We start from the raw sequence: 26,311 nt of genomic DNA on the forward strand, positions 1-26,311 counted from the left end.
GCCCATGCTCCTGCCAAGATTCCATTCTGACTCCGCCCATGCCCCCGCCAAGATTCCATTCCGACTCCGCCCATACCCCCGCCTAGATTCCGTTCTGATTCCGCACATGCTCCTGCCAAGATTCCATTCTGACTCCGCCCATGCCCCCGCCAAGATTCCATTCCGACTCCGCCCATACCCCTGCCTAGATTCCATTCTGACTCAGCACATGCTCCTGCCAAGATTCCATTCTGACTCCGCCCATGCTCTCACCAAGATTCTATTCTGACTCCGCCCATGCCCCGCCAAGATTCTATTCCGTCTCCACCCATGCCCCCACCTAGTTTCCATTCTGACCCCGTCAATGTCCCAACAAAGATTCCATTCTGACTCCGCCCATGCTCCCGCCAAGATTCTATTCTGACTCCGTCCATGCCCCCACCAAGATTCCATTGTGACTCCGCCCATGCCCCTGCCAATATTCCATTCTGACTTTGCCCATGCTCCCACAAAAGCTCCATGTTGGCTCCGCCCACACTCTCATCAAGATTTCATTCCAGCCTATGTTTCCCCACTTTCCATAGCTGCTTTCCCACTGCAGTCCATGGAGGAAATGTACGCTCAGTACATGGAATCTGCAGACACAGTTTAGTCACAGGAAGGTGCAATGAGCAACAGTGTATAACGAATGGAGAGAGAAGGGTGGCATCCTAGACAATGGGAAGGGGAGAAAACTTGGAGAGGGATAGAGATTACAGTTGTAGACAATGTGCCCTTAAATTACTAGGGGGGCCCTCCGTCCCCCAAACACATGTCTTCTTGCTGCTGTTGCAAATGGATTGTTCACTGTTCTGGTTTGTGGATAAACTGCCGACAATCCCTAAACATCAGTTGAAAAAGTGACGCAATAGCTAGAGAGTTGGTTTCCGCTGGCAAGATTGGGGTGGCAGGTCCAAATGCCCTCTTCAGCCCTTGGGAAGCGACAGCATCGCATTCACGCACAGCAGAGTCTCTGTGTTTATACAGCAGCCACACAGGGTTGCACACTATCATGTCTGAAGTAGGCATCTGCATCAAACTCACATCCATGTACCGGGGGAATCACCCCGAGAGGATGTGTGCAGCTTCACCAATTGAGACGGCGGGGGGAAAGTCATCATCTGTAAATGTGTGAAGGGCCCTCATCTCTATCCTCATAGGGTTGCTTATGAAATTGGAATTTCACTGAAAAGTGTTCCAGAAAGGCAGAGAACAGGATGTTTGGCCTTGCAGAGAGAGAAAGACAGAAAAGTGGGACTCTCAAAGCATGAAGCAAAAATAGTATTTTCTTTTCTTTCTTTCTTTTTTTTCAAAAGGGCTGGGATCTGTGGGACTTTTAGTTGGTTAAGGCAGCCTTTTCCAACCTGGCGCCCTCTGGAAGTTTTGAGTGGCAGCTCCCAACAGCACTGGCATCTCACAGCTCTGTTGGCTGGGGCTGATGTGAGCTGGTGGTGCAAAACATCTGCAGGGCAGCAGCTTCGCCAAGACAGGTTTAAACAGTGTATCATGATACTAATCATTGCTATCACCAAGAGTAGCAGCAGCAGCAATGAAGAATTTGAAAGGCAGGTATTTTAAAATATGGGGTGTGGTGTTTTTTTTTAAAACAGGGAGAACCTTAAGCAAAGCCTGAGGCTCTGGTACATAAAATTTAAATAAATCATTTGATTTTTACATTTGTTTTAAAGCTGTTCTGTCATTCAAGCGGTTGGCGGAGGGTTGAACAGGAGTCTTTCCCCTGCCCCTTTTTAAATCCTCACAACAACCCTGCGAAGTATGCCAGGGCAGGAGAGAATGAGGTCCCCAGAATCACCCAGTGAACAGAGATTTGAACCCAGGCCCCTAGCCCAGCACCTTGTTGACATCAGCACGCCATTGTATAATCATCAACGTTAACGATAACACACACAAAATGCAACAAATATAGGTGTTTTACCTAGATTACCACTACTGGGAAATGTCTTTTCTCTCCCCTCCCCCTTCCAAGTGGCAAAAGCAGTATCAGGCGGAACATTGGTGCGTGATGCGCTCGCTCCATGTGGGGAGGAAGGGGGAGGAGTCATGAACAAATGAGGCAGGGAAATAGATCACTGGGTCAAAGGAGTGTTCCTTGCAGGAGGTATCAACCTCACCAGATCAGCTTTCAAGTACCGAAAACCAAAGGTTAGGGATAAGATCTGGAATTTGCTTTTGTCCCACTACTCACCATCCTGTGGCGTCGGCAGCGGCTGTGGAAAATAGTACCCTGGTTTGTCTGCAAAACAAAAGATTGGGGGGGGGGTGGCATTAGTTGAGAGATTCAAGAAAACACTTTGAGACACAGAGCTGTTGGCTATTATTCCTGACTTGCACATGGCACTGTAACAAACCAGTACAGTATTCAGAAACATCAAGGTGAACTCCAAATCCCTCTCAATGATCTGCAGATCAACTCAGAAGTAAGTCCCAGTGACTGCAAAGGGACTTACTTCCAGGTGAGCATGCTGTGACTGCAGCTGGAATGGTTTCTCCGAAGCTGGATCCTTCCATACTATCAAACCGTATGCCCTAAACACCAATCTACAAATGAGGGTGCTGGCTGCCTCCCTGAGTGACTACCTGTTCTGGACCTGTTTCCTGCCAATCAGCCATGTCTTTACAGCAGATGTAATAGATGGATTCAATTATCATGCAGAGCAGGGTTAGCCACCCTGGGGGGGGGGGGCAGCTGCCGTGGGACCACGCCTCTCAACATCAGAAGCCTAGCCAGCATGGTCAATGGTCACAGATGTTGGAAGTTGTAGTCTGGAGGCGACCCCCTGATGTATAGCAATGTGGCAAAATATGATTTGCCTTCAAACAGAGGCAAATCTGTCATGCCTCTGAAAGATGCCCCATTCTGGGCGTGATTCCTTCCAATGAGGAAGCCTACCAAGGACGGACACTCATGCAGAGTCAGAGGGGCAGGCTCCCTTGAGAGCAGGTCAACAAGGTTCCAAAAGTAAACTTCTTTTGGAGCCATGCCCGTCTCCGATGCTAATTCAGAACTTTTAAAACGCACACTGATGCTTAAGGGGACACTGTTTGGTTCCACATACAAAAGCACACATGAAAACCCAATACGTAGTAAATATAGTTCTCTTCTAGCACTGGGGGAGGTAAGGGATATGACAACAGCTGCCTTGGGCGAGTCAATCCGTCAAGGCCCCTCCTGACCCCAGCTGCGATGCAAATCAAACTATTTATTACCTATCGTGCAAGGGTCTCCCAAGACACTGATCCATCAAAGCCATTTGAGTTGATTGGTGACCTGTGTTTGCAAAGCTGCCGCTTGTTATCCAGTTAGGTTGGGGGAGGCCGGGGTGTCATAAAAGACAGGAGAGGCATAAGCAGCACTAAAACTACCACCGCCACAACCCTGACCAAAAGAACCTCTTTTATTCGTTCTGCAGAATCAAGGAGTAAAGACCCTCTTCAGGCAGCAAGCGCGGGCCAATTAAAAAGTGGAAAGATGCACGCCCAAATATGTCCCACCCTGTGTGTAGAAAGCTACCATGTCAAGGAGAAACCCCGAGTCAAAAATACAACTAGGCAACATCTGGAAAGAACAGCATACTAGTTTGCTAGAAAAACAAAAAAGCTAACATATCCCATGTCTACCACTGCAAGGCTTGGACCCTGTTTTTCAGGGTTTGGTAAGAAATCAAGGCTCTAGTCACCTAGGCTGTGTGTGCCCAGCAGTAATAACTATTTCCAGTGGTTGGAGGGGGGGGCTGCATTTAAATCATCATGACAGAGAATGCCCCACCATGCCTGTACAGAGTAATCCTATAAAAAGAGATTGCTCTCCAGAAATGTAAAATGAGTACATCTTTTCCCAGGGTGTGTATGTTTGTCCTCTGCTAACACCCGTTGTCACAATCCAACCACAGCTGTCAAATTTGCACATCTGCTTCTGTATGTCTGTATCTCCTCTCAGAGCACACACACTTGCGTGCGCACACGCACACACACAAGCATTTTGTACAACGCTGGGTATAAAATAGCTGTGTCTCGATTGAAATGCCACCCACACACTTAACTGCCACACCCCAGTCTGCTTCTATATCCAGCACAAGAAACACTTTAGGGATTCTCAGAAAACAGAGGCGAGCCTTGAAAATCCAAGCCAAGGGACCCAATTTTCTTTGGTAGGATCTCAGCCCTGTGGCATGTGAAGTCGGAATGAAGGACAAAGGTGCCCCGGAGCTTGTGCAGAGCGTTGTTCCTTTCCTTATGTATGTTGCGTTGGAGCAAGGGTAGTCAACAGGGTGCCCTCTAAGGAATCGTTGGACTCAAAACATCCATCCCTTCCAGCCAAGCCTGGAAGATGGGAGCTGCCACCCAAAAATGATTAGGGATTTCCAGGACAAAAGGTGCAAACTCTTGTCAAAAGATGTCATTAGGAACTACTCCTAGGTAGCCTGCAGATAACACTAGACATTTTGGGAGGGGGCTGTTAACTACAGGTTAAACTCGGCATGCGGACCCTTCTTCAGTCCGAGGGCGGCATTCTCTCCTAGGCAACCTCCCAAGGGTTTGCAAGTGGTAGGTGGAGCCAGAGGCTAAAGTGGGCGGGGCAGGGATTGCAAATTTCACCTTTGTATAATAGGCTAGTTTCCACACTCACTCAAGGAGGGTTTGAAGCAGGGCCAGTGAGGGGTGTGTGGCCTGAAGAGAGTTTCAGGGGCCAATTAGAGAGGCATGGAGGGTCACATGTGGCCCCCTGGCCTGAGGTTTCCCATCCCAGCTTTACAAACAAAAATACCAGAGGGGTGCTTGTTGACGGTAAGCAACATTAGGAGAGGACAACTGAAAAAGGACGTGATGGGGAGGAGATTTTGCCACCCAAAGCCTCCTAGCTCCAAATCCCCACTTCTGTCACCCACAGAGATTCGGTTTCAAATGCCCTTCCCTGCCCCCTTGGCTACACCCATGATCTGGGCTATACCTCTATCATGCCACTTTAAACAACCACAGCTTCCCCCAAAGAGCCCTGGGAGCTGCATTTAAGGGTGCTGAGAGTTGTTAGAAGACCCTGACTCACCTCACAGAGACACAATTCTCAAGAGTGGTTTAACAACTGATCCCTCTTCCCAGGAAACTCTGGGAACTGTAGCTTTGAGAGGGGCAGAGGGGTCTCCTGACAAATCTCAGGACTTTCCAGGGTCATTTGGGGGAAGCCGTGGCTGCTGGAAGTTGTAAAATAGTGCTTTAAATGTATGAAGGGAGAAGGGGCCAATGCAGGACGTGTCTGTCAAAATTGTACGAGAAAATGAAGCAGTGGAAAATGAGGTTTCATACCGGGTAAAATTTAGGTTGTCGGGAAGAGCGGGCTGTCTTTTGAGCATCACTGGGCAGAACTTTATGTTGATAGCGAGCGCTATGATTTCCAGGAGTGCTTTGAAACGCAATACAATATTAAAAACGTAAGAAGGGAGACCCATCTAGTCCTGTTTCATGTTCTTACAGAGGCCAGTCAGATGGCTCAGGGATGCTCGGCGGCAGGGCACAAATGGCAAGAGCCCTCCCTCACCTTGGCTTGCAAGAAGATCCAAAGGCCCACCAAGCATCTGTTTGCTTTGCTTTGTTTTGCTCCTGAGCATCTGGCAATTCAGAAGTATACTGCACCTGGGCATGGAGGTTCCATCTGGCCATCATGACTAGTAACTGCCCCTCCCTAACCAGGGCTGTGAGCTACGCACAATGCACCCTCAGCACTGAAAGCAGCATGCATTGGGACGAGAGATTCAGTACCCAGAGAACATCAGCTTTCACTTAAACACAAACACACAACTAAATATAAGCACATTCAGGCTCTAGGGGCTGTAAATGTAGACTCCTCCAAGGAAGTGTTTGAGCAGCGATTCCACTTATCTGGGGATAGGAAAGCAAGATGAATGCCATGCCAGATGAGACCAAAAGGTCCGTCGCCCTGTATCCAACACTGCCAAGTCAGATGCTTCTGGAAAGCTCGCAAGCAGCGCACGAAGGCAGCCCCGTTTATCCTTCTGCTCCCCCCCGCATTTGATATTCAAAGATGCACTGAGAAACGCAAGGGGCTGCCTCGGTACCCCAAGTGATTGTCCCTGTAGCCCAGTACTGTCTACCCTGTCTGGCAGCAGCTCTTGGGGGGCTTTGGTAGAGAAGGGTCTTACCCATCACCTGTACCTGATCCTTTTAACCCTAACTTGGGACTACCTCTGCATACAAAGAGGGTGCTCTGCCACTGAGCTACAGGTCTTGTAGGAAACAACACAAGAAGCTGTCTTCTACTGAGTTAGGATAAACATTTGCTTCCCTGGGTTTCAGCAGAGAGTCTCCCCCAGTTCTACCTGGAAATTGAACCCGGAGCCTTCTGCATGCATCACAGATGCTCTACACCCATCCACACACCGAGCTGCAGCTCTTCCCATATTGTGAACACAGCAATTGGACGAAGAAGTCCACCTAGCTTGATAATGTCCTGCATTGACTGGCAGAGCACCTCCCTGGTGTTTAAGACTCCAGCAGCATTCACAGCCCCAACTAGAAAGGCCGGGAACTGAACCTGGGACCTTCTGCATGGAAGGCAGCTGCTCTGCTGCTGAGCTACAAGGTCCCTCCTCTGAATAACCGCCTCTGCACATGGAGAGTCTGCTTAGATACGGCAGCCAATAGCTACCGTAGCAGCAGCCTGATCCCCCCCCCCTGCCCATTTCAGGTGGGGCGTCATCGCCAGGCATATCCCCCCCTTGCTCCCATGGAATGGGAATTAGTTCAGAGACACAGCTCAGAATGAAGAACGCAGCTGTTGTGCGCAAAGCAGTTTTTATCGACATGAGGAAATCAAAGAGGCACAAAGGGTTGCATCCCATGTCAGTCCTACTCAGAGCAGGTTATTGAAGATGACAGACTTCATCTTTGAAGTCTTTGTATTTAAGCCTCAGCAATGCACTACAGGTTTACTAAGCAAGCAAATTAAGAGAACCACTCCCTCTGAGCCACACCCATGTTGCCTTTAAGCTCCTCCCCCTTGTTTTTCCCCGCCACTGCCACCACGTGCCGAGGGAGACACCTACAGTTGTTGAGGAAAAGCAGGACGGCGAATCCTAGTGTGGAGGTGGCCAAGAGGATCAGGCAGATGTTGCAGGGGATCATGAAATATCGAACCACTAGGGAGACTTTGTGCTGGTACATCCGGTCCCTCTCCAAGGAGCCAGGCCCCATGGGGTACTGGCAAGCGGTCATGCCGCTCACTGGGGCCCAGGCCCCTACAGGAAGATCCAGGATCGCGGTTGCTCTGGGCACAAGGAAGCTTTCGCCCCTCGCTTGCCCGCTTCCAAAATATTGGCTGTGTTCTAAGTGTTCTCAGGAACCGACATCCTCAGGCTGGCCGGCCGGCATGAGGGGTTCAGAGTTCAGGAGGAAGAACCAAACATCGCGCGGGCCATCTTGAGGTTGTAATCCAAATCTAGGTGAAGGGAAACTTAAGCCAAAGGAACCGGTGTCCCGTCAGACGGCTTCCCCTCTGAGGGATTCGAAGTCATCCCCCTCAGAACCAGTCATGAGCGCTGGGGTTCCATCCTCAACAAGCAATACCTGCCAGAGCAAAAACTGTGATGGAGGCTCTGGAACGCTCCCCAAATCTACCATCCGATTAGGAGAGAGGCCAGCTGTGGAAACAATGCAGGATAACTCCATCCAACAGTAACTCCTTCAGCAGACAGGTTTCGCGGAAATAAAAGGGGTTATAATCCTGGTTTTCAAGACTTGTCAAACCCTCAGACAAGGAGGTGTATGCTATTGTGGAGAAAAAATAGAGGGCGAGCAGGGGGGGGGGATAGATCTTCCAAGAACCGTGAACATTAGTTGAGTCTTTGGGGGGGGGTCCTCACAAGGCGTAGCTCACTATTAAACCGTCGACCTGGTTGTTGGGTGGTCCTCGGGGCTGGAGCGAGTTCCTCCAGCCCATGCGCACCTCCGACAACGTGTGTTGTCAGAGAAACGCATGTTGAAGAGAAACACAGAAGAAGTGAGAATGAAAACAGACCCCTGCATGTGACACACACACCCCGAAACTTAATCCAGTGAGGGAGCTGATGAAATTCTTTTATCGCCTCGGAGCCAGGAGACGGGGCCAGAAACCCCTTTTCTCTGCTTCCTCTTTCAAAGGGATTCCAAAGTCCACCGAGGGCTCAGCTGCGGTTTCCTCGACAGCAGCTGGCGGCGGGGCTCTTTGGCTGGCGAGAGACGGATCCCGAGCTGCTGAGATGAGCTAAACACACCGCCACCTTCTCTCCCTGCACAGAGCCAGCATGCCAGCCCTCGCTGCAGAGCTGCCGGTCAGAAATGAATAAAATCATCCCAAGAGTAAGAAGAAGAAGAAGGGGGGAAATGAAAACGTGAAACGCAGGTTTGCAAAAGGGCACAGAGCCCCGATTCAAGAGTTCTTGCAACACAGGGTGCCGCTTGCAGCGAGGCTCGGGATCTGAAGCCGCCAGGCGTACAACGCACGCCCAAGTTTCTCAAGCCGCCGCCCCCTCCCCCGGCCAACGACTCAGGGTGGCGAGAAAGCCAAGCGAGGAAACGAGACGACTGTCCGCTGCTGTCCCCTGGGCACCGCTGCAGCTTTGCTGTTCTCACCCGGCGTGAGCTGTCCATCTCCGGACGTCAGGTAGCGGTTCCATCCTTCCCTGACCCGGGTCTCCCTCAAAACAAAACCAACAATGCAAGAGTTCGGCTGTGGCAAGGAGGGGTGCTGGAGGCTCTCCTCCGCGGCTCAAGAGGTGGAGAAGCGGTTAAAAACAAAGGAGAGAAGATTGCGGGGAGAGGGTGGCGGTGTGTTCTTCTTTCTCCGGAGGGAGCTGCTCTCATGCAAATAGGAGGCAGGACCCCTCGGGCACCACCCCCACTGCTTTTCGAAAGATACCTCTGGAGCTACGGACACCTGTCAGCATTTCCAGGGAGATGGGAGGGAGGGGTGGGGAAGGAAGGCTCCGCTCAGCTCTCCCTGCCTCCCTGGAAGAGAGCGAAAGGGAAATTATCTCCCCTCCCTCCGCTCTCTCCAACCATCCAACCCCCCCGCCCCCCTCGACAAGCCCCGCGTCTCATTTGTGAACTCAAGATGTTGAAAGGGGCGGAGAAGGCAGTGTCAAAACTCATTATGTGTCTCTTTCTCAGCCACTCTGAGCTTCTCGCCTCTCTGCGCACACACACACACACACACACACACACACACACACACTGTCAGCATGCAGGCACATACAGGCTGGGTCGCCACAACAGCTGATTTTTTTATTTTGGTATTTTTGAGTGAGTGGAAATGCCAGGGAAGATCCTGGCAGGGTGGAGTGTCAAAAGGGGGGAGGATGGGAGGACAGCGATATGGATCGCGTTACAAGCTGTAATGGAGTACACGGGGCAGGGTGTGCCGGCGGGGGGCAGAGAGAAAGGATGGGAAGACAGAACAGGAGATCGCTACTTTTTGAAGGAAGGGAATTCCCACTCTAGAAAAGCAGGAGGAATCATCCCAGAGTTGTGAGCCGGGTGGATGTGAAAGCAGGGAGGGAATTAAAAACACCCTCCTCCAAGTCTCATAAAAGGAGATAGAAATTTTCGCATTGCAAGTGACATTCTTTCTCTCAGCTGCTGCTTCTCAGCTGGGACAAAGCCTGGGGTGGCTTTAAAAAAAAAAAGACTGACAAAAATATTCAGAGGAGACGACTATCAATAGTTTATCCCCTCTCCCCCAGCTAAATGAAGCTTCCAGGCTCCAAAGCAGTATATCTCTGAATACAGGTTGCTAGTGGATAAAGTCTGATGAGAAAGCATTTGCCACCACACATCTGCTTGTGAGTTTCCCAGAAACACTGTCTTCCCACTTTCAGAATTCTCAAAATTTTCTGCCTTAGTGCACATGTGCTACGACAGCCCGCACATGTGCACTGATAACAAGAACAGAGTGTGGTGTGACCTTCAAAATGGGATTCTAGGGCAGACAAAAGTAGAGGGAGCTTTACATGCAGAAGGTCCCAGGTTCAGCCCCCAGCATCTCCAGGTAGGGCTCAGAGAGCTGCTGCCAGTCAGGGTTGACAATACTGAGCTAAATGGACCAATGGTCTGACTCACTATAAGGCAGTTTCCTATGTACCTAGCTGGTACTGTAGGAAGCAGGATGGTGGACTAGGTGGACCTTTGGTTTGGCCCAGCAAGGTTTGTCTTAGGTTCTTAAAACTGCCATCTTACACACTGTGAAAGCCTTCACTAACCTGGTGCCCTCCAGGTGTTTGGAGACTACAACTCCCATCAGCCCCTGCCAGCACAGCACAGCGGCTGCAGGTCAAAACATCTGGAATGCACCAGGCTGGTAACGGCTGCTCTAATGCACTATGGGAGCTGCTGCTGCAATACAAATTCTAATAAATAATAGTAATAATGAGCATGTTTCAATTAACTGCTGCACTAGTGGGAGCTAGTCCAAAAGTTCCTGCCAATGCAATGGAATTTTGCCCTCCTCTTTTGCCCATGAGCACCCCAGCAGTCACCAGATCTGCTCTGAAGGGTGTGTGGAAGCCCTAGAGCAGTCATCCCCAAACTTTGGCCCTCCAGATGTTTTGGACTACAATCCCCATCTTCCCTGACCACTGGTCCTGTTAGCTAGGGATCATGGGAGTTGTAAGCCAAAACATCTGGAGGGCCGCAGTTTGGGGATGCCCGCCCTAGAGCAGATTTAGGAAGGAATGTGTTACGGAAAGAGAGGGGTGCATTGTCCCATGAAGAACGTGTGAGTTGTTCTGTGTGCACAGAGCGCTTCTTAGTGCTAGTGTGATGTGCCAGACTACGACCTGGGAGACCTGGGTTCAAATCCCCACTCAGCCATAAAGCTCAATGTGATGAACAATGATAAATAGTCAAGTACATTGCATACCACCCAAACTCATTATTGAGAGCATCCAGCCTCCTACAGAAGGGAGCCGGGTGGTGGTGGTATGTGACCATTTCAATTTCCCACAATGCTTCAGGCACAGCATTTCTCTGGAGCATTCTGGGAAATAAACAATGGCGGAGGGACCCCACTGTGCCAAAGGCCCTCTCAAAACTAGAACTGGCCCTGTTGCTTATAAATTTTGCTTCTGGCGGCAGAACCTCCAGGAATCACTGCAGAGGACCTGGAGGTGTGATTCAACAAAGGGGGCTGAGCAGCATTTCCACCCCACAGTGCTTTCTGTGTCCTAAAAGTGAAACAAGATCTTGTACCAATGAGGCACAAGTTAAACACACAGAAGAGCGCACCCTAATCAGCCTGTGGGACCGTCTCCATGCCTTAGCCAAGAATGCCTTGGATTTCAAAGCCACACTCTCTTGGAAACAGTTGGACCTAATCCAAAAGCTTTAAATCCCCCCAACCCTCTTCCTCACCCCTGGAAGAAACACGGGGGAGGGGCAAACAATTAATTTGCATGCCTCCATTTGCATGTTTCCATATGCAAAGCGAGCCTAGCAAATCTCATGAGGATGGCAGGAATGTGCCCCTTTGAGGCGGCCCCCTGCCAAATATGTGCAGGCAGGGTGTGAAGAAGGCTGTCCCTTTCCACGCTCCTTGGCAGCAGAATGTGAGCCCCCTTCCCCTGCACAGACAATGGTCTCGAAAAAGAGAAGGAGAGGGGAAAGGGTGCAATTCACTGACAGAAGTGAACCTTGTCCAGACAGACTTTTAACAGAGACCCAAACTGTGATGATCTATCTGTTTCTGGTCTGACCAAATCAGACTGCAGGGGGGAGGGCACAAAAGATGGAACATTCCTTCGTACAATCAATCAATCAATCAATCCCTACACACAGAAATAAAGAGTCTCAAGGATAAAGTCTCCCCCTGACATGCTAGATCTCTGTCTGCCTGTCTGTCTCTTTAGGGATTGATTGGTGTACGTCTGAAGGAGCATTTGAACATCTCCCTCCTGCAATACAGGAACACAGTCAGGCCACTGGTCCATCTAACTCAGTATTGTCAGCACTGACTGGCAGCAGCCTTGCAGAGTTTTAGGCAAGTGTCTTTCCCAGCCCTGCCTAGACATTCCGGTCGTTCTGCACTCAAAGCTCGTGCTCTACCACTGAGCTACATCCCTCTCAACTCCAAATGAAATGGCATTAGCCTTGATTGTGGTTAACCACCTCGATAGAAACCAAGACATAAAAAGGGCAGATCTGAGGAGTGGAAGCATGCTGAAAAGAACGGATAAGAGATCAGCCAAAAGGAAGAAAGCTGGGTCTCTGTTAAAGAGAGGCACTCGGTGCAATTTAACTGCAAAACCTCATATACAGGTGCATCAGGGCTCATGCTTGTGGTGGCTCCTATGGCCTGGGAAGGAACCCTCTGTGCATGCTCAGAGGTGATTCTGTCTCACCCCAAACTTGCACAATCAGGGAAATAATCCAGTCATGGCTCCCCCCGCCCCAAAGACTCCTGGAAAGTGTGCCTGCCTTCTAAAGGGTCCTGTGACTTGTTAGGAGACGTTAGGAGACCCCAAATCCCTTCAGAGAGCTGCAATTCCCAGAGTTCCCTGTGAAGAGGAATTGATAAACCTCTCTAAGTGCTCTGACCACTGAGCTGCAGCACCCCCCAAACCCTGCAAATCATACCACTGAAAATATAAGACAGGAGGAGTCACAAATCTGTGTGGTCAAAAAGGCACACTAGCAATGGCTTTCCACATATTACTATTACTGTATTATTATTATTATTATTCCTTTTAGCAAATAACATAAACACACCTATTTACATCTTCCCAAGCAGAACACAAGATGAGCCCTTCTGGATCAGGCCAGTGGCTCATCTAGTTGAGCATCCTGTTTTCACAGTGGCCAAGCAGATGCCTCTGAGGAAACCCTCAAGCAAGACCTGAGCACAAAAGCACTCTCTGTTCCTGCAGCTTCCAGCATCTGACATTCAGAAGCAAACTTCCTCCAACTGTGATGGCACAGCTTAGCCACTATGGCTAGTAGCCATGATATCCCGACCCTTCATGAATTTGTCCAATCCACTTTTAAAGCCATCCAGTTTAACTATGTGCTGTGCGAAGAACTCTGCTCCGAATTTTCATCATGGTCAATGGTCAGGGATGAGGGGAGTTGGGGGGTGAATCTCCTGTCTCTGTTTGCTCATCAGCAAGCAGCCACCTAATTCCAACAGAGCTGTGTAGTCCAAGACAATTGCCAACACAGACGGAGAAATTCTCTCCTAGAAACTTGTGATTCTTCAGTGCAAAAGATCCGTCTCCTAGGCGCCCTCTGCTGTCCACCACTGCAAACTGCGCAATCCGCCCACTGCATTCCTGCCTACCTCTCAGAAGCATGAGGTCATTTTCATACAATCATAGAATTGTAGATTTGGAAGGGATCCCCAAGGGTCATCTAGTCCAACCCCCTGCAATCCCACTTGAGATCTATGTGCTGTTCCAGGGCTCACGAGTGACTCTACTGGTCTTTTTTACCATGATCCCTTGGTTCACAGTTCATCTCTTTTGTGGGAGTGGCATGGCTGATCTGGAGGAGAGATATGACCGGATAATGACACTCACTCAAAAATCTAACTGTGTCCAAGGGCCAGAATTTTTTTTTTGCAAACCCTGAGCCAGGGAACTGGCATTGTCTGCACTGACTGGCAGAGGCTCTCCAAGGTTTCAGGCAGGGAGTCTTTCCTGAAGCTACCTGGAGACACTAGGGATTGAACCTGGGACCTTCCGCATGCAAAGCAGATGCTCTGACACTGAGCTATGGCCCTTCCCCTATAAATGAAGCTGTGTATTTTTTTTGGGGGGGGTAATCAAAGCCAGAAGGACATCCTTGTTATTGAATTAATTCTCAGGGGTTTAACAGATGGATATTACTGTTTAGACATAAACTTGCTTTATATTTTGACACATGCTATGTTTTGTTATATTTTGTTTGTTATGTATTAGTTATTTTGATACCTTGTGTTAATTGAGCTGGTGGCACTGTGGTCTAAGCCACTGAGCCTAGGGCTTGCTGATCAGAAGGTCGGCGGTTCGAATCCCCGCAACGGGGTGAGCTCCCGTTGCTTGGTCCCAGCTCCTTCCCACCTAGCAGTTCGAAAGCACCTCAAAGTGCAAGTAGATAAATAGGTACCGCTCCGGCGGGAAGGTAAATGGCATTTCCGTGTGCTGCTCTGGTTCGCCAGAAGCGGCTTAGTCATGCTGGCCACATGACCCGGAAGCTGTCTGCGGACAAACGCCGGCTCCCTTGGCCTATAGAGCGAGATGAGTGCGCAACATAACAGTCAGGGGTACCTTTACCTTTACCATTACTGCTTGCTGTTCGCTGTTCTGAGCTTCCCCTGGGAAGTAGGGGGAAAGCAAAATATAAGCAATAAGTGAATTGAAAATGAAATATTCAGCAATCGAGATGAACCACCAGCTGGGAATTTACACTGTAGAGATCTAGCATGATTACCCACCCATTAATGTGCCCACAGTCCTTATTGAGCTTTCTGCTTGTTGAGCCAGCGTTGGTTGCTAAGCATGCAAATAGATATGAGAGGAGGGCAGGGATAGGTAAAATGGCTGTCATTATCACCAATACAGGGAGGCAGCACACCCAGGCCCCACTTTAAGAACACTCACTAAACCTTGCTATACGCCCTGCAGATTCAGATATCCAACCAGAGTGCATTTTTAAAGTACGGTACCTGTTTGTCTTTTGCTGGTTGGCAGGCAGAGAGAGAGAGAAACACAGACAGATAGACAGACATTCTAGCTCCTTGTGTTCCAGTAAGCAGGACCTATGTGTACTTAAAATTAAAATTAAAAACTTAAAAGTTCTGTCAATACATCTCCTCTCTTCTTCTCCAGAAGAGGAGGAGGAGGAGGAGGAGGAGGAGAGGGGAATGAGCAGGGAAGTCACCACTATGTTATTTAAAGGGGAAAGACTTGGGGCAAATCTCTGCTGCTGCCCCCCCCACCCTCACCATCTCTCTCCCCCCCCCCCCCCGCCTGCCCTAACTTCACACATCCCCCCACAGCTTTCTGAACCAGAGCATCTAAATGCATTAAAGCCACTGTGTGGTCAAGCAGCCCCAGGGGGTTGCTAATGGGTTTGTTAGGAAAATGGCGAGACCACAGCTGCCTATCCACCAGCAGAGACAGCCCAAAGGATGTATGGGGTGGGTGGGGCGAGGGACAGGAGAGAACCAGGATGGGGAAGGAGGTCGCGGAATGTTGGTCCCCACCCACCTGTGCTCTTAACCATCTTTGGCCTCTCACCTCACCTCAGCAACATTAACTAGCCTCTGCCATTAAACCGGTGACTGGTGGCAGCTTTGTAAAGCTCTGTGCAGTGCGGAGAAAGTAGAGAGAGGCTGGTTGCTCTGGGCTGGCTTTTGTCTAAACAGGAGCCCCAACCCAGAGACAGAGGAGCAGAAAAATCTGACTCTGAAGGATTAGGGCTGCTGCTTCTTTTTCTCCCCCTTTTCACTCTTCCTCCCTTTTATCTGTCAGCCTGGCAGCCAAGGGTGTGGTTTCACAACTTCTAACTCACGAGTAGACCCAATGAAGCAAAGTACGCTGCGCCTGTTGACGTCAATGGGGCTGTTCTGAGCAGGGCCAGCGTTGGGTACGACCCATGTCCACCCATTAAGAAGCCATTGAAAAGGTAGGATCTGCAGCTAAATGTGGTGGTATAGGGTCTTCCATGTTCAGGTTTTTAAGGAAGGGGTGCTGGAGGCCCTCACCCGGTAGACTCCATTCCGTTCCGCCACCACTCAGTCAATGCTGCCTTGCTCAGTCCCACTGGATGCTGGTCCATTTGGGGCAAATGAGGGCGCTGCCCCACCAACCTCTGGAATCTCCCACCAGACTTGCCTTCTTCATTGCAACCTGCAGGGGCTGTCAGCTTCCTCCTCCTCAGTCTCAATATTGCTCACTGGAAGAACTCTGACTGCCATTAACGCGAACTCTGCTCTGGCGCCACCTACTGTTAAGCTCCCTGCTTTCTGCCCTACCAGTCCCAATGACCAGTTCACACTACTGCTCAATCCTCATTAATCACTTAGACCAGGGGTCAGCAAACTTTTTCAGCAGGGGGCCGGTCCACTGTCCCTCAGACCTTATGGGGGGACGGACTATATTTTGAAAGATAAAAAATGAACGAATTCCTATGCCCCACAAATAACTCAGAGATACATTTTAAAGAAAAGCACACATTCTGCTCATGTAAAAACACCAGGCAGGCCCCACAAATAACCCAGAGATGCAATTTTAAATAAAAGCATGCATTCTATTCATGTAAAAACACACTGATTCCTGGACCATCCACGGGCCAGATTTAGAAGGCGATTGGGCCGGATCCGGCCCCCGGGCCTTAATTTGCCTACCCATGATTTAAAGGTGTTTTGTTTGGGTTGTTTTGTTTTTTACACGCAAGCAGCATATAAATATTACAGAATAAATGAAGTCCTTGTTGAAAGCTCCCCCCCTTACCTTTAAAAAACAACCTGTTTAGGGTTTTTTTAAATATCTGATAAAAAAGATATTTGGTGCTGAGCTTTGTTATTCTTTTTCAAACTTTAATAAAATCTATTAAAAATAATAAATCACCACCACCAAAAATCCTGCCTTTTAGCTCGTAGAACCCCCTCTGCTGGTCTCCTGCTGCCTCAACAAAGCCCCTTCACTCTCATTAAGAGAACTTCCCAGTGTGAGATTTCTGCAAACGTTTGAGGTTCCCAGGGATCTGCTGACCACCCCTTCCTGCACACAGACACTACCAACTTGGCTGCAGAAGCACCCGCACTCAGAAAATGAGTTTCGTTATTAGTATATGTGCTTAGGAAATCCAATTCAGCAGCCACGCTCTCCAACGGCAGACTAGCGGACCTGAGAGAATGGCAGTAATATCCCTGATCCCTTTCCAGCTGTGCACTGGGGTCTTTTAAAATCCAGTTTGGCTAGAGAGCTAATTGGTATTTATCCCGGCAGCCCAGGCGGGCAGCATAAACAGGTTTTATGGTGCCCCCTCTATCCAATCTCCCTCCCTCCCTCAAGGAGCCCTGTCTGAAGTGCTAATGGGTTAATACAGATACAGACACAGACACACTGCACACTCTTCCTTTGCTTTTACAAGCTAATTAGCAGCATTAATGAGAAAAACAACCAAAAGGAGGTGAGGGTGGGGGAAAGAGTCCGTTCCTGCCCCCTTTTAGCCTGCAGGGATTTTAATGATGTCATTTAATACTGTGGCAGCAGAAAAAGGGGGCATTGGGGGGAGGGAATCAGGAAGGGACAGAAAGACACAGAAGGAAGGAGAAAGAATAGCACAGGTTGAGTCTAAATTCGGGGGGGGGGGGCTTCTCTGTTGGCATTTGTTTTTGTGCATTCTCTCTGGAAGCCCCTAAGAAGCTGAATTCCCTCTCCACAGAGGTGCATGCCACCCCAATCTCCAAGTGGTGCAAGATTCCAGCGGTTCCAGGAGCTCAACCCAGGCGATTTCCTGAACATGGGAAGCTGGGTCCAGGGATTTAGGAGTCTGCCATCCAGGTCTCCCAGCCTTGGTTAAATTCTAACCCAGGAATGTAGGGGAGCCTGGCACCCACAAACTCATAACAATATATTGTAAGTATAGATATATTAGGACCCAACCTATTTGTGATTGTCATTTGGTTCAAACTGTTTTTAATGTTGTATTTGGCACTGTGCTGTGACTTGCCCTGGGACTTTCTGGAGAAGAGCAGTTGATGATGATAAATTGTTATTGTTAACAGTGACAATGATGATGATGATGATAAAATTGTAGACTCCCTCAATTAAACAGCCCGTTCCCCACCACCAAAAACCAAATGAAATCTAGCAGGGCTGGGGAATCTGTGGACTACAACTCCCCTAATCCCCAGTAGCTAGCATGGTCGGTCGTCAGGAATGATGGGAACTGTAGTCTGCAACATCTGGAGAGCACAATATTGGCTAAAGTACCATAGCAGGCAGATAAAAGTCAGTCTTGTAAGCTCTTCCTTCTCTTCTGGCAGAGTAACACTGCCACCTACTGGCCTGTCAGAGATAAGACGCACCTGGATCCAACTTCGGAAAACAGATCAGCCAATTATTTTCAAGCCAATAAATTTTGGGACATGAGTCCTGCCCCCCACCTCATCCACCAATCCTGCAGCTCAGGGCAGCCAACATGTGAGTTAAGGTTTCTCACAGCCCCCCTCCTTGACCGCAGAGGCCAGGATGGTGGCCAAACCAAACCAGACACTTTCCATTTAGAGCACGCAGACCTCCTTCCTGGCTGGAGGATTTTAGAGGCTTCTTGTTAACAGCTCAGCATAAAAGAGAAACAAGCCACAGAGGAGGGATTGCTCCCTTGGGGGTGCTCAGAATTAACAACAGCCTTACCACGATGGGCTGGCGGCGGGGAGGGTGTTTAAGCAGGGAACAGCAGGGTGAACAATTGCCGTATATCAGGACCCTCAAGAGACAGGGTAATATAGCAGACCTAGAGTCTGAAAAAGGAATCAGAAAGCCATATGAGCATAGAAAGCTGAGGCTGAGTCAGATACGTTAAGTCCATCTTCCTCAGTGCTGCCTACGCTGACTGGCAGTGGCTCTCCAGGGTTTCTGGTGGGAGACTCTCATTGGAGGTGCCATTGGGGATCGAACTTGGGGCCTTCTGCATGCCAAGCAGCTGCACTGCCACTGGGCTATGGTCCTTCTCCCCTGGCTAGAATGCCAACTGTTATTTATCCTCCCTTTCTATTTCTGATGTTCATGGCGTGAGCACTAGGGTGATGACTTTTTTACAATCTCATTTCCCTGTATCATAATTTGATGAGCTTTCATTAAAGATTAGATAAAATCTTACTTTCAAAGAGATTTGATTAAAAAAACCTCACGCACAAAATGATTTTAAAATTTTTATTTATCAGTTTTTTGACCATTTTTGAAGTCACTCTAAGCAGATATAAATTTTAACCCAAGCTTTAGAGTCACATATATACAACATTATATAGGGTCATCAAACACACAAGGAAGCTTTTTTTTAGCTGCAGTAACAGTATAGGCACCGCTAGAGGACGATGTTTTGCTACCTCTCCTGTAGGTTCTTTCCCCAGCATGTCCGGCAGGGTCTGCTGGCTGAGTTTTGAGGTCCCAAAAAGGGGGCTTTTACCTTGCGCAGGTGTGACATTTGTATACCCTATCTTGCTAAGAACACTCCCCATTGTGGAATGTGGTCTTGTGTCCAAATTTGATACGAAATATATATAGAATTGTTAATACAATTTTATGAAATGGTGAAACGGCATACAAAAAATTTTTAAGCGGTTTGTGCGTAACCTTTTTAAATATTTCAATGGAATATACCTCATTTTAGTCATTAATAGATAAAAGTTCATCCATTTGTGCTACAGGAAATAATTTTTGAGGGGGAAAATGAAAAAGTCATCACCCTAGTGAACACCATTCCTTATGCAGCCTAAAAAAACAGCAGCATCCATGCAAAAAGAGGCAGGCACCAGCAGGCTTCGCGGAAACCCTAAGTGCTTGCAGAAGTTTACAAAATCTTCTTGAAGAGAAAACGCTAAAGAGGGAGGGTAAGCCTTCCCCCCCCCCCGCAAAAAAAACCAAAAAAACAGCCCAATGAAGATTGAGCAGGATGGGGATGTGAGGACAGGAAATTGGGGAGCAAGGGATTGAATAAACAGAAGAGGGCATGGCTGGCTGGGAATGTGAACAGAAACCCTCTACATTAGTATTAATATTAATAAAGCAGTGTTAGAAATTGAGATATGAAAGCTAGGAGCTAAATGGCACCTTAAACCTAGATTACGGGTGCAACAACGCAATGTGTAGGCACACTTTTTTTATAACAAGAATACAAAGCTGAAAATGAATGAACTGCAGCTAAAATATTATGCTCATTTTTCACATGGTCTAGTCCTTCCCCTGCCCGCCCCCTTAAGATGCTTAAGAGGGTCTCTTTTCTAGTCTACAGAGAGTAGCTGGAAGTGGGGAGGCAGAAAAAGGTCCCCCTTTCCTTCCACTCTGCAGTTTTAATCTGAAATCTTAGGCGCAGTACTCTGCCCAGAACTCAGAAACTACTCGCGCTAATGAAATTGCCTGTCACAAAATGCGCCTAGGACAATGGGAGTTTCGAACACTGTAATAAAGCATTTCTGAGTGTGACTCCCCAGGGTCTTTAGCAGAGAAAGGTCTCCTTCATCACCTCCTAAGGTGAGATATGTTGGAGCATGAGATGCTTAGGGCTCAGGGCTGTCTGTCCAAGCCAGGGGTCCCCAGACTTACCCGCCTTTGGGCCAGTGCCTGCTGCGCCGATCGCACGGCGGGCTGGAGGGCGGGGGAGTGCGTGCCAGTGCGCATGCGCACACCCATTTACTGGCGCGGTGGCGCGCTTCCAGGACGGAAAAATCACCGAAAATTGTTTGTGCGCATGCCTATGGGCCTCCCCCGACCCGGAAGTGCACCGGAAATGACCTCTTCTGGGTCGGGAGAGGCCCATACGCATGCGCAGAAACGATTTTCGGCGATTTTTTTTCAGATCTGGAAGCGCGCTGCCGTGCAGCGTGCTCCAAGAGCGGGCGGCGGCAGCGGGCGGCGGGGGTCGTCGCGGGCCGGATTGGGAGGCCAATTGGGCCGCATCCGGCCCGGGGGCCGTAGTCTGGGGACCCCTGGTCCAAGCCCTATACTGGGCAAAAGATTCCTGAATTGCAGGGGGCTAGACTAGCTGGGGTTTTTTGGTCCCTTCCATCTCTACAATTCTACGATTCTATGATTCCTAACTGATTCCTTTTAACTGCAGATGCTTTTCCACTGAGCTTCCTTTAAGGCAGCGGTTCTCAAACTTTCTTCTCTGGGCCACATTTTCAGAATGAAAATATGTTTGTGCCATACAGATTTTTTATTTTATTTTTTACAAGAAATACATTGGAAAACAAAAAGAAACAACTAGCTGTGCTTGATTTATAACCTAGAACACAACTGCTTTAGAACAAGAAAGTATAAAACAATGCACCTACGTTAAGAACAAGAATCATTCCCAAAATATAATTATAAACAAGCCTCTTATATTGGTTTATATAACTTAAGTATGTATACAAGCTCAATGAGAGGTGTGAGCTTGCTTTTGCCAGGTAATCTCCTTTATATTAGGTGTAATTTGAGACAAACTCTCATCTCCTCATCAAGACAAAGAAGCCTCTCTCTTATCTGATCTTTTATTTGTCAGAGCTGAAAATCTCTGTTTACAACAATATGTGGGCCACTGGCCTGATCCAGCAGGCTCTTCTTATGCTTCTATTAAAAAATAATAACAATCAACAAACCACAAGCCACTGGCAAAAAGCGATGAAGAAAAAGAGAAGCATTCTGACCTTCAACCAGAAGGGAGTGCTATTGAATTCCACTACACTTTCTCGCATGTATTCAGCTAAGGGAAAGTTATTTCCGAATGTGCAGGTTTACAAGGTTGGCTGGGTGGAATGAAACTTTACAGTCTCCTGGAGAAACCAGGAGGCTTAGTGATGCAACTGAGGAGGGATAGGGAGTGGTCTTTACAGGAGAGGACTTCATGAACACCATACACTTAAAGCACCCACACACAAAATCATGGGGACCGTAGTTTGTTAAGAGTGCTAGAAGTCGTAGCTCTGGGAGGGCATGAACTGCAGGTCCCAAGATTCTTTGCCGGGGGGGGGGGCTGGGCAGGTGGGGGCTGAATGAGCTTTAAATGTATGGTTTGCACACAGACTAGGAAGTTAGAACACACAATCAGCTTCTTATAGTCTGGAAGTCATCTGGAAAATAGTAACCTGCTTAGTGTATGAGAAGGCTCCGCCCTTAGGCTAAAATGCAGCCCTTCAAACCTTCGCATCAGGCCCTGGGCTGACCCTCTCCCTGGGCCACACATCCAGCCCTGCTCTGTTCTTTTGCCAAGCCAGAAAATGTCCTTGACTTGTGATGATCCCTCGTTGCTCACCTCTGGAGGTGTGTGTGTGTGTGTGTGTGTGTGTGTGTGTGTGTCAACACTGGCTTTTTCACAGTTAGAATGGAGCCTCCTGTGCAATGCTAAACAATCAAATCTATTCTTCTATCCCCTTTTGCCTTGGCCCCAGCCATGCAGCCCCCAGAAGACTAACCACCAGGGATCATGGCCTGTAGTGCTGCTCCCAGATCCCCCCCCCCAGATGTTAAATTAGCTTAACACCTCTCTCTTCCAACTGGCTGATATGTATATAAGCCGTTCAGGATGGGGGGGGAGGAATCCCCATCAAAGCTGGTGTGGCATGGAATCAAATCCTGTGAGAAGTGTTTGCTGTGCCAAACTGGGCAGCCAGACTGCAATGGAGATTGGTCCTTTTGTCGAAATGGGGAGGGCACTGCCCTACCGACCTCAGTCTGCCCTCAGCCAGACACCCCACCTGCATGTTTTTAAAGGTAAAGGGACCCCTGACCATTAGGTCCAGTCGTGACTGACTCTGGGGTTGCGCACTCATCTCGCATTATTGGCCGAGGTATAGCTTCCAGGTCATGTGGCCAGCATGACAAAGCCGCTTCTGGCAAACCAGAGCAGCACATGGAAACGCCATTTACCTTCCCGCTACAGCGGTTCCTATTTATCTACTTTTGATGTGCTTTAGAACTGCTAGGTTGGCAGGAGCTGGGACCAAGCAACTGGAGCTCACCCCGTCACAGGGATTCGAACCGCCGACCTTCTGGTCAGCAAGCTCTAGGCTCAGTGGTTTAGCCCACAGCGCCACCTGGGTTTTTTACTTACAACCAGTCTAATGGCATGGCCTTGAATGTGTTGCACACGAGGGTGCAGTTGGGGAACTTCCTAGCACTCTGCACAAAATCCTGAGGAACTTCGCCTTTCACTCTGAAAAGCTTAAGTTCACAGCCATCATGGATGCAGAAATAGTCTTGAAAAATGGGTACGGCAATTCTGGGTTCAATGCAGCGAGTACCACACTGCCCCCGCCCTGCATCTCAACCAGAGTTTTAAATATTTTCTGCACGTATTTGCATCATTTGCAAAAATTCCAGCAGGTTGCTGAGTTTGACGATTTTTGGAACTTGGATCTCAGTGCAGAATCCCTCCCCGCCCCCCTGCTTTCAAGCACAGGCTTTGTATCACCTTTGGCTTCCTTGCTGGCATAACACCCAAATGCCAAGCAAGGAATTAAAAGCATTAAAAAGACAAATTGGAGTGGCTTGCCTCCGGGGGTGAGCTCAGAGCACCAGCGGCAATGCAGCATTTAGCAATCCAGAAAGCGAAGAGTATTTTGATTGTGGCGCCCTCAGAAAGGGCTGCAACTCTGGGGTATAGCACAGGGGTCGGCAAGGCTTACTGGGCATGGGCCGGATCACTCCTGCAGAGATCCTCCGTGGGCTGGACAGGCGCAGCACGATGCTGGAAATCGCGTCCGTGCATGTCCACGGCGCCAGAAATCGCTTCTGCACATGCCCAGATGCCAAAAATTGTGCCTGTGCAGAAGCGTTTTTCAGCGTCTGGGCATGCACAGAAGTGATTTTTGGCAGCGCAAACACGTACAGATGCAGTTTCTGGTGTCTGGGCATGCAGAAAGCAATTTCCGGAGCCACGTAAGAGAGTCTCCGCACTACGCTGTGCCGGTTTAGCGCAGCGTGCGGGGACTCACCGAGCAAACGGCTCAGTTCAGGGGTGGCTCATGGTCCGGTTAAATGGCCTCCGTGGGCCGCTTCCAGCCCATGGGCATTAGGTTGGCGACCCCTGGTATAGCATCTGCTTTGCATGCAGGTCTTGAGTTCAATCTCTAGGAAGGGCTGGGAAAGTTCCCTGCCAAAAACCCCAAAGAGCTTTTGTCAGGCAGTGTAGACACTACTGAACTACAGATGGTAAAGGTAAAGGACCCCTGGATGGTTAAGTCCAGTCAAAGGTGACTATGGGGTTGCAGCGCTCATCTCGCTTCAGGCCAAGGGAGCCGGCGTTTGTCCACAGACAGCTTTCCGGGTCATGTGGCCAGCATGACTAAACCGCTTCTGGCACAACAGAACACCGTGACAGAAACCAGAGCGCACAGAAACGCCGTTTACCTTCCCATCGATCGCAGCAATGCCTATTTGTCTACTCACACTGGCGTGCTTTCGAACTGCTAGGTTGGCAGAAGCTGGGACAGAGCAATGGGAGCTTCAAACATCACGGGGATTCAAACTGCCGACCTTCCAATCGGCAAGCCCAAGAGCTTCACCACCCACGGCAAGCCCAATCGGCAAGCCCAAGAGGTTCAACACCCACATCCCTACTAAACTAGATGAACTTACACAGTACACTGGTCCGCTTTGCAGTGTGGACACTGTATTGTCTACACTGACTAGCAGGGACCCTTCGGGGTTTCATGTCCTACCCAGAGATGCCGGGGATTGAACCTGAGACATGCTGGAAAAAATATTTCACCCCTGAGCTACGGGGCACATGTTTTGCTGGAGGGATGGTCTGCCTTGCTGCAGACACTAGGAGGCACCGTTTCATGTACCAGCCTGGTCTACCTGCCTGGCGTCCCTTATCGGGAGGGGTGTGTGTGTGTGTGCTGGAAACCCTGCAAGCTGCAGTCGCCCACCGGATAAAAGCAAAGGCATGTGAAACGCTTTGCAGAGGAGCAAGACATAACTTGGCAGAGCCGGTCAGATTCCAAATTCCAGTCCTCGCATGCCAGCCATATCTGCAGCGGCTGAACAAAGGGACCGACAGTTTATTCCTTCTCTTCAAAGCCAGTTGCTCCACCACACACACACACACACTCTCTCTTGGCATCCTGGGATTCCCAGAGCTGGGGTTCCCGGGATGAACGGGCCACGGGCCAGGTTTGGGCCGACGGTGTGTCACACCCTCCCACTTGCCCTCTGTGCCTCCTGCCCTCTTGTTCCAAGAGCTCGGATATCCTCGTTTTAAAAGACAGTGTTGAAGCAATAACCTCTCGCACTGTTTGGGTAGGCTGCGGGGGGGGGGGGAGAATGTAAATAATGTGGGATGGAACACTGGGGCAGACAAGTCACAACAGTTCCTAGAATGTCCACTAACAGGAACTCACCTGGAGGGACACCTGACTACAGGTCAGTTCCTGTTCCCTCAGACATGCAAATGAGTTGGATTAGACAAAAGCCCTAGCCTGCAATCACTCTCTCTCTTAGCTACTTCCTCCCTCGATGAGGACACATCTCCAGAGAATCTCTAGTTAGCATGGTTCTCACTCTAGGCCTGCAGCCAAGAGTGAGACCAAATGGAGTCTTACTTTACTAAGTAGTCTCTAGATGTATATATACTTGTAACTTTTCTAAGCAAGCCTGCCTTTCTGAGATTATGCTGTAACTCAGGATGAAACTGTAAGTAAACTCTATCTTATTTTATAAACACTGTGTTGTGTATTTCTTTTAAGAGGGACAAAGGGGACCTTTGCCAGGAAGTGTAATATTGAACTATAAAGTGTAATATTGTTATAGAGATTCTAACAAACCCAACGCTCACGCTTTGCTGCGCACAAAAGGGGAATGTCACTCTGCTGATATTGGAAGCTTGCTAACACAAGCTTGGATAGGATCTATCTAATAATATATCCTAATCCACATCCCTAACATTCCCATAAATAAGAGGGGAGTAATTCTGCAGGGAGCACAGCAAGAAAAATGCCAGACCTTGGCATGTGGGGGGATCTAAAAGGGCAAACTTCCTGCCCAGGGTAGGGAACCTTTTCCGTGCTGAGGGCCGCATTTCATTCTCAGCAACCTTCAGGGGGCTATGTGCCTGTGGTGGCAGAGGCCAAACTGGGTGGAGCAATGGATGTAAATCTCACCTCTGCAGTGGTCTAGTTTCTACACATACCCTTCTCTATCCTATCAAGGGCTGCATCCAAGCCAAGCAAAAGCACCCAAGAGCAGGGCTGGCGAGGGATGTGACTTGGGGAGGAGTCGTGAGAGCCAGACAAAGAGGGCCCTGAGGTTCCACTCTTATGGATGGAAAGATAGGGAGCAGGGGCATTGGAAGGGGGATGCAGGGTGGGTGTGTGGTCCGCCCCGGGTGTCATCCCTGAGGGGGGGTGACAAAATGGCACACCTGCGGGGGGGGGTGCCACTTGCCGCGGGGCCTGGCCTGCAGCACGTCCGAGCCACATGTCTCTCCTGGGAGTGACACGGTGGCTCAGGGCCCTGCGCTGCCCAAAATGGCAGCGTGTGGCTTGCATCTGCCAGGTAGACTCTGTGGGCAGCTCGCCACGGCACCCCCCTGATCGGATCAC

General features: G+C 49.3%; 1 protein-coding gene across 1 annotated transcript in view; it reads right to left on the reverse strand.

The window, feature by feature from the left end:
- AGRN (agrin) overlaps nucleotides 1-26,311 on the reverse strand; it is a 235,017-nt gene that overhangs the window by 132,915 nt on the left and 75,791 nt on the right. The window contains exon 3 of the mRNA XM_035118024.2: nucleotides 2,225-2,272. Within this exon, the coding sequence (XP_034973915.2) occupies nucleotides 2,225-2,272 (48 nt within the window). The remainder of the gene's footprint in view (nucleotides 1-2,224; nucleotides 2,273-26,311) is intronic.

Source organism: Zootoca vivipara, chromosome 6 (assembly GCF_963506605.1).
Source record: "Zootoca vivipara chromosome 6, rZooViv1.1, whole genome shotgun sequence".
Taxonomy (NCBI): Eukaryota; Metazoa; Chordata; class Lepidosauria; order Squamata; family Lacertidae; genus Zootoca; species Zootoca vivipara.